The sequence below is a fragment of the Acanthochromis polyacanthus genome, chromosome 14, assembly GCF_021347895.1.
Source record: "Acanthochromis polyacanthus isolate Apoly-LR-REF ecotype Palm Island chromosome 14, KAUST_Apoly_ChrSc, whole genome shotgun sequence".
Taxonomy (NCBI): Eukaryota; Metazoa; Chordata; class Actinopteri; family Pomacentridae; genus Acanthochromis; species Acanthochromis polyacanthus.
This window is the reverse complement of record NC_067126.1, coordinates 18311301-18326187: the sequence shown is the minus strand read 5'-3', so window position 1 is coordinate 18326187 and position 14887 is coordinate 18311301. Positions and strand designations below refer to the sequence as shown.

General features: G+C 37.8%; 1 protein-coding gene across 7 annotated transcripts in view; it reads right to left on the bottom strand.

Moving 5' to 3' along the window:
- The window catches only part of lrrfip1a (leucine rich repeat (in FLII) interacting protein 1a), a 53898-nt gene that overhangs the window by 24419 nt on the left and 14592 nt on the right, over nucleotides 1–14887 (bottom strand). For 6 of the 7 annotated variants that reach the window (XM_051958427.1, XM_051958428.1, XM_051958425.1 and 3 more), the window contains exons 2-4: nucleotides 8505–8591; nucleotides 438–455; nucleotides 214–285 (exon numbers count right to left, since the gene is read on the bottom strand). In XM_051958427.1, coding sequence (XP_051814387.1) covers nucleotides 214–285; nucleotides 438–455; nucleotides 8505–8591 — 177 coding nt within the window. The remainder of the gene's footprint in view (nucleotides 1–213; nucleotides 286–437; nucleotides 456–8504; nucleotides 8592–14887) is intronic. The other variant, XM_051958426.1, reaches the window with a different exon arrangement.

The window sequence follows — 14887 nt, the reverse complement described above, 5'->3', positions numbered from 1 at the left end:
TTAATGGCCAAGCTTTGATTCATTATAATCTGTTATTTTCCAAAAAAGGCTTAACAGGAATTATCTGGCATTCAAATCCAGACACTGTAAAAGCTTCCAGTCAACAGACAGAACAGCTTCAGAATATGTACAGATGCAATGTAACACATGCACTGAATTTAGCATACAATAGAAACAGTTTTTAGTATTGTCATCACGGCACACAAACTGTACCATCCATTGTTCAATATCTCCCCATTTGCTGTCCATTCGGTCGTCTATTTTGGTGTTCAAGCCATAGTATTTCTAAGGAGAGAAAAGAAATGAGGGCAAGACAATACAGGTAACGAATGCCATAATTTTCTAGGTCGAAATCTGAAGCACATGCCAAAACTAATTACATAACCACACTAAAATAATATACTGTCCGTGGTGGAAAAGACGAAGAGCAGGCCTACCTTCTGCACCTGAAAGATCTACACAGCAACACCGATGAGCAGCAGAGGGCAAAGATCGGAAAATATCAAACATATAAAAAGAAAAAATAAAGATCAGCCACAGATATGAAATTGAAACACTGAGAAGTCAGCTGTTAAAGAGAAACTGTATGCAGAAAAACACATGAGAGGCCCTCAGGAATGTAAAGTACCTGCTGCTCAGCAGGGACCAATAGGAACTGACCCAAGAACACAAGTTCACTGGAGAATTAAAGACCTATGAGACTGGACTGGAAGGCATTTTCCCATGGGTCTTTAAGGCTGATGTCTCTGGCAGAAAGCTGTAGATTACCAGGGCCATAGTGTAACTTCCATACAATCTACGTTTATGAGTACAAATCTTCTGGAGAGTTTGTATCCTCCACTAGTTACAGCCAACAACCTACAGAATGAACAAGCTTCCTGCACACAGAGACTGTATTTGTTGCAAGGTACAACACATCTTCTTAAGAAACTTCAGTCATTTGAATCAAACAAACCGTTATCGTTTTGTTATTGGGTTAGGGTTATGTCTTATTTCTCTCTTTTTATTTTCATTTTCATTCTTATTACTTGTTCTAGATTTGTATATATATTTATCTCCATTTCTTCATTTTGTCATTGTTGCACTGACTGCCCTACGTGCTTTTTTTAATTGCCCCCAGGGTTCAAATAAAGTTTTCTGAATCTCAAATACAGTGTTGTGCAGTGTGGAAGAGAGGACTGCAGTGGAAAACAAGTCTTGCTGGAGGCAGTCAAAAAATAAATTCAGTTTCAGGATTTAGCGCTAAACAGAAGGATGGAGTCAACAAATGAAGCTGGCAAGAAGATTAAAGTGGATTTTCACAATCCACAAAGCAAAGCAAGGCAAGTCTGATTTGTAAATACATTTCTCAGTTGTTACTGACAAAGATGGAAAGAACTGAACTTTCTGCACAAATGTGGAAATTGCCATGAATCTGCATCCCCATGACGAAACATACCTGTGCCATTAACACGCACATACACTCTTAAAAATAATGTTTGGCCTTAACAACACAATAGTAAGCATCGCTGTTTTTGAGTTATGAAAACTTCTCATAAATTTATATTCAACCAACAAACCACACTGACCTTGGGGAATTCTTGATTAATGAACAGTCAAAGTAATTTTCAAATACCACTTTTAATTATCTAAAATTGACAGAGGACAGAGGAGGGGACTTAAAATTCTCAGCTCAGTGTAAATAAACATGAAGCTATCAAGCTAATTTTATTTATTTAACTAAACTTGGATTTAGTTTTAAATCATCTAATGCATAAACTTGTATTTAAACTTCACATGATACTAAGTTATTTTAATTACCAGCATTATTATGTAAACTCAACTCAGTAAAATAACGGCTGCAGCTAAAAACCTGATGTTTTTATCTTGCAACCATGAATTTAGGTGTTGGGAATGAGTGTTCAAAAGCTCTTCTTCAAACAAAGTATTCTTCAAGATATAACAAGATACTATGGAAATGCTGTCTCTGACTGATCACCTCAACCATATTTTCTTTTTTGGGAAATAAAGCTTCACCATCAAAGTGTCCCACAGGCTTCATCGAAGAGACTGCAGAGCTCTGTCTGTCAAACTGTTGGATTCTGAGCCAGCCTCACTTTTACTGTGTGGACTAAGTACTGAAGGAAGTGATCAAATTAATGCGCTGCACTCACTTATTCAAAATGTTTGATGTCTCGTATGTTGGAGTATTTGCTTAGTTTTTTGGTTAGATACAGTGCTTCATTATTTATGTAAAACAGGGCACACATAGAGATGCAAGACACATTTCAGAAGAACTGCCTGATAATAAAGTGATATCGAATCAAGTCTGAAGCGTGATAAATATGTGAACTCTTACATATCCTGGCACAGAAAACTTCAAGAACCAAAATCAGTGAGCAGTTTAAAATTACTATGTTAACCAAAAATGAATGGCAGACTGCTAATATTTAATATTGTCAAAATAGCATTATTCATCAGCAGAATAAACTAATTATGTGTTACTTTTGGCTTCATCTGAAGAAAAAAAAAAAAAGCTTAATCATCACAATTTTATACTACGTGGTTTGTTTCAAAAATTGCCAAAAACTGAAATGTTTGAACAACCAGCATCTCCAAAAAACAAAAAACAAAAACAGCACTTCTGTGTAAAACCATTAAAACAGTAGAAGCCCAGCTGCAACCAAAAGTCACATGACAAAATTCAGGGACTTTTCACCCAAACAGCAGGTTGTGTTTATACAGAGCAGACAGGAGACCAGTATGGAAACAAATTGAAAAACGCAAGTTATAAAAGCATCTGCAGAAGAGCAGAATCACTTTTTTTTTTTTTTCCAGTATTTGGAACACGTGTGCGCACTTCAAAAAATATTGTACAATTGATTACAGGTTTGTTTCATTTCAGGTAAATTCAAATAAATCAAGTTCTTTCTCTTTTTGGATGATTTATGGAATTAAAGCTGCATCATACCGCACAGAGGAGATTTTATCTTGGATCTATCTACTAGCCATGGCTGTGTTGTTTCCATAGAGATGCAGGATTTGTTATTGCAGTCCACAGTGACTAAAGAGCAAAATATGCCCAGAAACTGCTAGGAGTTCAGAGGGTTAAAAAGCACCAGTTAAAGAAGCTTGACATTTTGTAAGTTAAACTTTCGTTTACACATCTGTTGTTAACTGAGAGAAGATTGACAAGTGTTACAAGTGTCACGTCTTTGCATTTACTACAGCCAGCAGCTGATTAGCTTAACCTGGCATAAAGACCGACGACAGAGGTAAACAGCAAGTCTGGTTCTATTCAAAGGTAACAAAATCTGCCTACCAGCAAATCCAAGCTTGCTAGATTACAGAATGCATCTTGTTTATTCAGCATCAAAACTAAAGTACAAATGTTATGTTTTAACAAGGGTTTACTTGCTACATTATTTCTTGCTTGGGTGACACGTAGTCATACCAAAATGTTGCAGGTTAAGGCGACATTTAAGGAATAACAGGGCATAGCTAAGGGTATGGTAGAAAATCAATTCAAATCAATTTTATTTTTGTCAGTACTTATGAGGAAAGCTCAGGAGGAACATATAAGGAACTGCTATTAATTCAGTCCTCTAGTTGTTAACAACTTCGTCTAATGTTGTGGGAACAAGGTGTTTGTATTTTGTTGCTGGTGTGCTTGCTGTCACTTGTGGGCCTCACTGTCTACAAAGTGGAATGTTTTAAGGAAGTGCACAAATTATAAACAACTAAAGAGGTTTTACCATTTTGATAAATGATGATAAAAACCAGCCAACCCCAGCTGTATTTGTTTGGATAAGCAGTGTTAATTTTCATGTTTTGTGTTTATACACTCATTTGAATGCAAAAAATTTAAATGCATAAAAATACAAATAATAATTCCTATTACATACACCGCACCGCCTGTAGGCACCAATGTCTTATCACACTTGAACTTGTTTTATGGCACTTAACCAAGTTGTTTTCCCCTGACTAGATCCTTGCTTGTGTTGTATGCATCTCAGATGTATGTCACTTTGGATAAAAGCATCTGCTCAATGAAACTGCAGAATTGTAGAATATCACCAACATAGATCTCTGCAGGATCTGTGAAGTCCCTTCCTGCTTTGTTCAATTTACAGATGGAACTGTTAATCAATACAAACAGCCATGAAAACAATCAGTTTTTCTTAAACTGTCCACAGATAAATTTCTTTCATCAGAAAGATCAACACATTTGCTGTTGAATTCAAAAGCTGCCAATGTACTGCCCTTTTGAGCCTGGCTAAAAACCTCTGCAGATCAAATCCACCACACTCTGAAAACACACCCCACCTTCACTGTTGCACTTTTCCCCGCAGTCGTTCCAGTACTTTAATCCAGATTTACAACCACTGTTTCCCTTGTACGCTTGCCCAATAAATGGATTGGTTGTTTTGTGCTTTTGACTTTCAAAAGTCGATTTGCAGATGGCCTTTTTGTCTGCTACTTCACCTCAGTGACTACAGCACTCCAAGGTAATGAATACTGTACGGTCTCCTGTCCTCACCAAATTTATAGTGTAGTTGAAACGGAAAGTCACATCCAAAAACTAGCAACCACAAAGATTTGCTGTCTAGTCCTGAAAGAAAAGTCATGCTAAATTCCATGAAGGTAAAACAGAGTTGTAAAAGGTCAGATTCATTCATTATCTATCCCATACACCATAAATAGTAACAAGTGCCAGGGAATTCTGATACACTACAACTGTTAGCAGTGCAGAAATGCATTGCTGTGTCACAGTATAAGCAAGAACAGCAATAATGTATTGCACACATCTTTCATCACTCCCTCTGTACAAAACTTCATCCGTTTCTCCATCTCCAGGTGGTACATAAGCTCTAGCTTTTCAAACTTTTTATTGACCTTTGACATCTTGCAAAACAATGGATTACAACATTGCAATCAATGTATTACTAAAAATTAAAAAGCAAGTTCAATTTGCACCAACTGCTCAGAAATGAGAGAGTAGAGATCCAAACAAAACATAATGTGGCCCAAAAATGATCAACACACAATCTAAAAATGTTTAAAAACTGACAGGAAGGATTTTGTCGCTTACTTATCTCTTATTACGCGTCTGGACATCGTATTAGGAAGTGAGCCACATACCGTCATAAGCCCATTCATCAAATGAGTTACACAATCAGCCTACATGTTTGCTCCCATTCTATTCAACTCACCGAGTTCCTCTTCCTAATCGGAGGGGTTCTCGGGCGCCCGGTGAGGGCTGCCCTCAGCCCCCTCCCTGTCAGCCGACGCCCGGCCGTCCTGCCTTCCTCAGGGAACCAGGAAAGGTCGCATCCTTCAGCAGTCAGCAGGTAACACCATGGCCAGTCAGGTAGGCAGGATCACGGCAAGATGGACACTGAGATTGGAGCTCAGAGCTACAGCAACAACCACTCTGTTTTTGTTTGCTGCTATAAGACGTCTGCTAATAATCCACTTGTAAGTTCAGTCGTCAGTGTGTGAGGAAACATCCGAAGGTCCTGAAGGTGGCTGCGAGCACACTGACCCATCGCTCATGTCAACAATGTGGCAACAACGACAACAACAACAACTGCTCCACTGCAGGCTGGACCAGGGAGCACAACCTGCTAAGCTACTTTAGAACTCGGCTAAAAGGTTTAAGGGACACACACATACACCCAGACACACAGACGGACCAGACTCAGCTTAACAATGACGGCCTAATCTGGCACATATGACTGGTGGAGCGCTGGACTACCTTTTTGAGGCACGAGTTCTTTGGACAAGTACATTTACCTTTCTCTTGGCTAGGTAAAATTAAAGCAATTAGATTTTTCATTTTGTTGGCAAATTCTCAAGCAGGCATCCAAACAGTGCCAACATTTAAATGATTCCATTTATAAATTTTAATTAAGTGTTTGCACAGTATGCACCATTTTCACCTGAACAAATCTTTTTCATATTCATTTAGATAAAAACAGGCAATGCAGAGATGTAACCTTATAGTAAAACATTAGGCTGTCCGCTAATCACATTGGCTTTGTTGTTATTCCATCAGGATGGAGCTCAGTAAAATGTCACTCAAAGGCGTATCTAAAAAAATAATTTGTTTACTTTTTACATCGCAGCCATTACTTCCTTGTTAATGATCTTTTCATTTGATTCTGAATTGCAAAGCACTTTGTAAATTCACCTTCAATTTATAGATAACTAACTGATCCTTTCGACGTTTAAAATTAATGGATCAAAATATTATTGCAATGGTTTACAGACACATGTGATGCATGGTGCTATAAATAACTACAGCCATGTATAAGAGTCATATGTAGGAGCATTTCTACATCCATTTATGGAAAAATTTGGGAGTGGAGATCAAAATGTGCATGCAGCTTGATAAATAAGACAAAAAAAACAGAAATGCATATTTGTCATTTGGGTACATACAGTCTTGAATCTACACAGAGTTGTAAGTTTTGTGTTCAAACTTGGTTGACGAGCAGGCATACTAAACTGACTGTATCATAGGGATTCATTTTAAATTGGTATCCTGAATGTAGCCATTACTCACATAATTAAATAGTCAAGTAATGAGTGGTACATAATGTGAAGACGTATCTGTGTTTTAAGTTTGTTTACGACTTTTTTTTACTGGGGCAAATATATGTCTCTTCCACTTGGCTACAAAAAAATCCAATGGCCTGTGACTTTATGTCGTGTGTGTGTGCGTATTAGGGCTGGACCCGAATATACGAATAATTGATCATTTCCTACTTTACGATCCGACCCGAATATTCAGACATTTGTCATTAATCGGGCCGATTATTTGGGCCAGCCCTTGTGTGTACGGCTGTTGCTTGGGCTCACCACCTGTGTTGTATTTATAATTGAGTGATTAAGTACTGCTGCAATGCTGATTATCCGGTATACCTCAATGGGAAAAGGGTTTGCTATGACAAGGAACAAATCTCTTTTGCAAAAGCAGGGGGGTAGTTTGGTTGACAAAGTGATTATAAGTGAGATAAAAAAAATTGTGAGTTCAAAAAAATTGCTCTGTCATAACTGAAGTGCAATTACACTAGCAGTTAATTCTGTTTTCTATAATTTGATTAGGAAATAGTGAGCAAAATGTTAAATGTAGCACCACTTTATATTAGTACTTGATTTACAGGGTTTTTGCAATAATACAGTCAAGTATGAAGTTTAAAGAAATTTCACAATTAAAGTCCTAAAAATTTGATATATATATACACACACACACCACAACAACACTTATTAACAACACACACACACACACACACACATACATATGTGTATGTATATATATATATATATATATATATATATATATATATATATATATATATATAAATAACTGTTGTTAATTATTGTTATGCTTTCTGACTAATCAATTCACTGACTGTTGCAGGACTAGACGGATAAAAAAATTCAACAGGTTGCAGAGTACATACACTTTTTTGCCAAACCTAACAATAAGGAAGGGGATTATAAAAAAAAGAAGAGCAGGCCTGAGAAAGTTCAGGGATATTATTGTCCAACGCCACCTGGGTTATCTGTAATTAGAGGCTTAGGGGGTCTTAACTTCAAAACAAGCTTTGGACACATATTCTAAACAACTTTGCAGAGTTCAGTTTCAACAGGTGAGAAGAAGACGTCTGTTTGTGTGTTTGGGATTACTATGGGCTAAGAATAGTGGCCTCGGAAAAGCGCGACTCCCCATGGTTCAGATCAGAGGTACTAAACCAGACAAGAAAAACTCATGTAACACACCGCTGACCTGCAGTCAAAACACACAACCACAAAGCAACATTTCAGTGCTACACCTAATTCAACGTAAGTCAGAATGTAGTGCCAAACGCTAACAGTGGAGCTCTTCTAGGCCCACTTTACAGGTTTCGGTGTCTCTTTAGTTGTCGTATTTATCTAGGATGCAAAACCTTTGCGCTGTCGCAAAGAGGGACATCTTAAATCAAAAAGTACCACAATTTTTACACTGCCGAAAAGCCCTCCTGATTAAGGCCCACTAATTTCTGGAGTAAGTTTTGCCTTTTCGCATCATGTACTATCTGTAGTTACAGAAAGAAGCCATTTTACATAGTTTTTTGTACTTTCATTGAACAACAAAGACTGCTCCTGAGTTGTGTTGTTACAGGACACCGCTGACCTTTAACCTACAGGATCAAGGACTCGCAGCTTAAGAGCGTAAAGTAATGTTGAAAGGAAATGCTTTCGGTCCAACTTGAAAGCCTTGTATCTTTACTGAGGACACTGCATTATTAGGACATGTGACAAAAAACAACATTGAGAGTGACAGATTTTACTGTCATAATAAGTCCAAAAATGTTAAACATATATTGCAAAACTGACGAATCTTTCATTCATGCAAACACAACTTTATTTAAAATGTGTCCTGAAGAAACTTTTTTGCCCACAATGGAAAGTAATCAATTTTCCAGTTTACTAGATCATGCTCTATCATTGGTGAATGTGTATTTTGACTTATGTACCTCTTTCTGTTGTCGCTCCAGCTCTTTCATCCGGATTTCTCTGGCCTCTGCTCTGGCTGCCCTCTTTGCTGCCAGCCTGGCCTCGGCCTGGGGGGCAGGTGAAGAAAAAAATAGACACAGAGTGAGAAAATTGAAAAAAGAGAAGTGAAACTTTGTTGGGTTTAAATAGCGCACATCTACACAGATAGAAATGCTGACCAGACGTGTGAAAAGAGATGCAGTTCCTCGACAGTGTTCCTGCAAAGTTGTCGCACATTGTGCAAAACAATTCAGAGATTCAACTGAAGATGTTCTTCACAGGTGGCCATTTTCTGTGTTTACATACCTTACATTGTGATATATCACACTCTTAAAAATGCTTTATGAATTATAAGCCACATACAAACACAATATCAGGTATCACTTAAACTCTGAATAGATCTAGTGGACTTTAGTAGTACACACTCTTGTGAGAATCTCAAGACTGATGCAAACTTGCAGTCACAACAGTGTGTAAATGCGTGTATGTAATTATATTTCTGTATTTGAGGGACTTGCCTTTGCTCCCCTCAGCACTCAGGCAAGACCAGGACCTTTTCCTTAAAAGGATCTCTCTCAGAGTGTGTACTGTGGGTGTGTGTGTGCCTGAGTGTGTAAGCATTTCCTTCCTCCAACTTTGTGGTAGACACTATGTAGCAGCAGCCTCTCGGCTGGGTAACTCCCACTGCACTAATGCATTTCCCCAATGTCAGTCACCATGACAGAGCAACAGGAAAACATAAAGAAAAGGGTCTCTTTCAAAAGAAAAGAATGTTCACACACATGCACAAACTCAGTTAACCATTTCTGCATTCACTCAAAAGCTTTCCTTTTCTATCTGTATTCTATACTGTTCCTTTTTTAAAATCATCTGCAATATTCATGTCTACTCTGTTCTTCTGTTCATTATGTTCAGCAGCTACAGTTCTGGACAAAAGTTTATATACACTTTTAAAGAACATTTATATGATGACAATCTTCAGTTTCTAATGACTGTTTCAGTTCTTGCTATTCTATGGTGGAATAACTGATACGTGTGTATTAAACTCTAACCACACGTTTTAGTTCTGTCATATTTATTGTAGGTCTTAAATCTGCTGGATCAAGAATATATGTACAGCTATACTAATATTTGGTTAAATGCTGCTTGGACATTTTTACCACACTTTTGGCAGCCATCCACAAGGTTCTTGTATCTTTGACAGAATGTGTGATGATTGTATAATATAAAGTCAAATCCTCATCTTAGACAACACTTTGAAGGGTTTTAATGTTTTCATGGACAATTTTATGACAGCTATCATCATTTTTTTCAAACTGTATTATAAATTGAACTTTAACCAATTTTCTGTGTATAGAATGTATGTAAAGCTGAACCATCTGTGATATCACCCACAGGTTTCCTGAACAGAGGTTATGAAGCTCAGTGTGAATCATGGCAAGCTGAAACACTTTGCACACTACACATTTATCGTGTTCATTTGCAAGGTTTCATTTTTGCATGACATCTTGATACACTTGCTGAGTGTGAACACTGGTGCTATGAACAACAGAGACCACAAAGTAATGTAACCTCTGACTGGATGAAATATGGACGAATCCTCTACAGAATCCCTCATAGGTGAAAAGAACCTGAAGCTAAGGGTGATGGCTCTAGCCGTCCTGCTCTCAGCTGTTCGTAGCTGCTGGCTCATCCAAAAATTAACAAAAAGGCAGAGTGTGAGCGGCACAGAGGAGGGCCATGCAAACATCTCCAGATCATGTGCGGTCCTTGTGACGGCACCCACCTGACACTCCAAGTGACCTTGGATTCCAATGTCCTTCATTATCATAACTTTACACATAAAAACAATTAAAAAGGGTGAACTATATACAGTTTTTACCCACTCTACCTTTGTCATGAACAGGGAAATTACATATATACAAAAGCTGATTTTTGTACCAGGATGTAAACATGTTTTATTTTACTGTTGAGTTTGACACTGAACATGGGAAGTCTATGGGGATCTAATGACTTTTGGAGCCAGCCTCAAGTGGACATTTAAGGAACTGTGGTTTTTGACACTTCTGTGTTGGATAATTTCTTCATCCATGGGGGTTGTGGTTTGGTTCTGTCATGCCATCAACATCACTATTGGTAACCACACTAGTCCTTCATAAGTATTATACTGGTTTTGACCGCATTCAGTACATAATACAAAACATGAGTTATTATTTACTTTTATCCCTATATGATTCTAATACTATCCAGGGTCATGATCCCCTGTGCCTTTGATGCCTTCACTGCCTTCACATTATAAACAGTCTGTAACTTTTGTGGTGATAAAGAGGTGTTATTAAAATGAAACTTTCATTTGTGGTTCCTGACCATGTTTTAAAATCCATTGTGTACTTTAATTCTATCTGTTTTGTTTTTTTATGCAGTCTTTAATTAACTCCTTATGCCTGCACCATCTGGACAGGATTTACACATTTATTTACCTTACGCAAACTAACATTTTAGAAGCGATATCAGTAAAACAGAGGTTAAACAACCACTTGCTTGCATTGTCTGCTGCTAAGCTGCTGTTATATTACTAAAACTGAAACTAACCATTTGTAGTCTGTCAGAAGGTCACGCACTCTCAAAGCCTTCAGTGTTTTATTGGAGCACATTAGGGGGATTTTTACAGTTGTAATTCTTTAAGAAAACATCTAGATATCTAGTTAATGTTTATTTTTTTATTTTTTCTTACATTATTAAAGGCCCGTTAAATGGTAACAGACTTGAACAAGTGCACAAGGAGCCAAATTTACAATATTTCTTTCTCTTCTTTGGTACCTCTCTTCCTGTAGGAGCACTAGGCAACTGCCTATGCTAACAGACACCAATTACTAACTCTCCAAAATGACCAGAAAGTAGTAGCATCTCCTTTTAAAATAGCTTCAGTGTATATGCAAGCTGACCCTTAAGAAGAAGCTGCAGTATGTAAAAAGCAAAGTTCATTTTCACTATAAACTACCAAATTCAGTAGATGTTGACAATACTTGCTTTTGTTGTGTGGTCATGTACAAAAATTAAAATCTGCTGATATGTCAATGTAAGAGGTTTTGACATTCTTATGTTCTCTGTATTGTCTAGTACAGGGGTCGGCAACCCGCGGCTCCGGAGCCGCATGCGGCTCTTTCAGCCCTCTGTTGTGGCTCCCTGTAACTTTGGAAAATAAATTGTTCTGCCTTTCAGGCGCGTTTCAATGCATTTTAATATAGAGAGTTTTATTGTGAAATTACCGCTCTTATTTTGACGTGTCACTTCACCGGATGTGCTGCTGGGGTTCTGGGACATGAGAGCGCAAGGTTGATGCGGAGGAGATGGAGAAGCAACGCCTGTAGTTTCACATCGTTTTGTACTCAAGAATGGCAAGCCTGTATATTAAAGCTCCACTCCAAGAAAGACACGTCTTGTCTTTGAGTCAAAAGTACTCATGGTAGGGTAATACACGTTACACGCAAGAACACGGCAGCAGGTCAGAGAGTCAGAGGAGTGACGTCTTGGAAAACAGGGCAGCGACTTACCGGAGAAAAGTTATTAGCTTAAGATAAATAGATTTTACAAGTCTAATAGGCATTCGCAAAATATTGATTTCCAGCTAACATGTAACATATGAGGTCCAGGAGCAAAAATGACATTAACCAGGTAAGATAAATATTAGTGGTAGGACACAATTTTAAAAAATGAATCTAATTAGAGGCTTTGTAATTAATTAATCACGACTGATTAACAAGGGCATAGAAGAAGAAAAAAAGCGATATATGCAGTGTTGTCTTCATTTTAAATGCCAAAAGGATTTTGCGGCTCCCGGTGTTTTCTTTTCTGTGGGAAATGGGTCGAAATGGCTCTTTGAGTGTTAAAGGTTGCCGACCCCTGGTCTAGTATATTGCCGATTACACCAGATTTGCCATTTTTGAGGCTGTATTGGTATTGACATATCATATTGATATTGAAATTTAGGAAGTGCGGCCAAGATACTTAATCAACATTACATTTTATAGTTGAAGAACACACTTGTCAGTTCTCTCAATATTGATAATGTATCGGAGAATCAACCTTAAATCAGTTCGGACATGTCTTTACTTGTATTTCATGTTTATTCTTCAATGTGAGTGATAATTAATTTATTTACTTATTATATCCTAACAATATGTTATGCCCCCAAACATATGCTGCCATCTGGTGGTTGCCACCTTCTCTGTCCCAGGACTTCACAATGCAGTACTGTGCAAAGCTACATCTCAAGTCTTTATGAGCACCAGTACAAGAACGCACACCAAACTGTCGTGATGTGTTCATTCAGAGCTGCAGCGGACTTGTCAGCTAACAGATATCACTGCAGCAATGCTCCTTCTACATGATATAGCATGTATTGTTTTTGTAAGCTTTAGTAATACAACTTAAGCTCCAAAATTTGCAGATCTGCAGAATGATTTAGTCCAAAGATGTAGAACAGAAGGCTCGTTGCTGCTTCAGTAGACATGCTTTATGCCCTGCGGTGAATTGTATGTGTGCTTAGCACCTACTGCACGTGGATGGGTGTGAATGCATACGAAGACATTTTAATTCAAAAAAGAAGACTGCTCTGAGAAAACCTTGTGACATTATATAAAACACTTCAATTACAATTTTCAACAAAAGTCACCAAAAGCTCTGCAAATCAGCTGATGCTATAGTAACAGTCCTTACTGATTGTAGTTCTCTGTGTGGCTCATTCAGTGTGGATTTCCCATAAGATAATGACAGCTCATTGTCCCTGGGATTCTCAACGTTTCTGCCCATGGCTTTGATACACATAAAAACTAAAATAACACTGTCTTTGTGCTTACTCAGTTATACTGAAAAAACATGTATACAAGGTCTCTCTCTTAAAACATTTCGTCTTCCATGACCTTAGGGGTGAAAAAAGTGCAGCGTTAAAAGAATAATACAGCACTGATCTTATTGCCTTCAGCAGCATAAATAGAGCTCTTGAAAGGCTCCATTACCACGAGCAGCACCAAGCACTGGTACTTACTAGCTCCATCTAATAACAAGCTCCGAGGTTAAGAGCTTTTTACTCGTACAGACCTTATTCAGATGAAAGACAAGCGCAAAAACACAAGCTTAACAGGTAGATTATTGGACATCAGTCAATCTGGGGTTATAGAGTAATACATACAATGCAACAGAATAAAATCAAATACAGTGAGAGACACTGATATAGAAACAATTGGATGTCCCATTAGACCTTCCTGTGAACAACGCTAAAGGCAACTGAAGAATTATTTCAAGTCTGGTACCTACCTACCACATGTTAAGTTTCTCATACTGTATTCATGCATTTTTTTTGTCCTAAATTATTTTTTTGCTAAATTAATTGCAAAATTCAAGACAGTTCAAGTGCATACAAGCGCAAAAACGACCAAAGCCCTCATATGTGAAAAAAAACAAATCAAACTACACTACTGTACAGTACAGCTACATTTAGTTCTTAATCATTTCATTAGATAAGATTACATCAAGTGTTATCAAGTGGTGGCTATTGCGTCAGCATAGGTAGTTACTGCTCAAGTCACTGTGGTTGAAAATAGTACTATTTCTTCATTGATTCAGGCTCTCTGTGCCTGATGTAAAAACAGCCACTTTCACTGGTACCGTGATGCAATGACAAAACAATATACAGCCAATTATGTTAAAAACATAGTGAGGAGAGAGGAAGAGGTCCAAAATACATACTGATAAAAGTGTTCAGGTTCAGGCAGAGAAATCTCAATGGACTTAGTTAAGAAGAAAAAGTGGTCCCTACATTCAATCATGACAGCTCAAATTTTAACAGCAATCACAGTTTTGACTATATAAACACGACTGACCGGTATTGATATTTAAAATGTGATCAACTCATAGAAAAATCAGCTCACAGAAAACTCCGCTAATAGACAAAGTGCATCTTGCTTTCAAATTGGGTAAATCTATGTAGAACACTATTTTCACTGTTGACCAACAAATTGTTGTTGTACACCTGTCAAGAGCTGCTACAGTGCAGCCGCCTGGCAGCGTCTACCATAGCCAGCATGTGCAACACTTAGGGAACTTCAGTCAAAAGTATTATCTACCGATAAGCAGATGTTCAGCAAGCGTTCAGCATGTGCACAGTTTATATCAGAAGAAAACTGGTGACAAAATAACTAGATTTTCAAATTAAAACATTTCACAAATATCAAGTCTTGTATCATTGAAAATCAATGCAACATAACTAGGTTTTGCACAAACAGCTGTTCATCAGCATGCATGGTGGATTAATACACACGTGGAAAAAATTGTTGGTACCCCTCAGTTAAAGAAGGAAAAACCC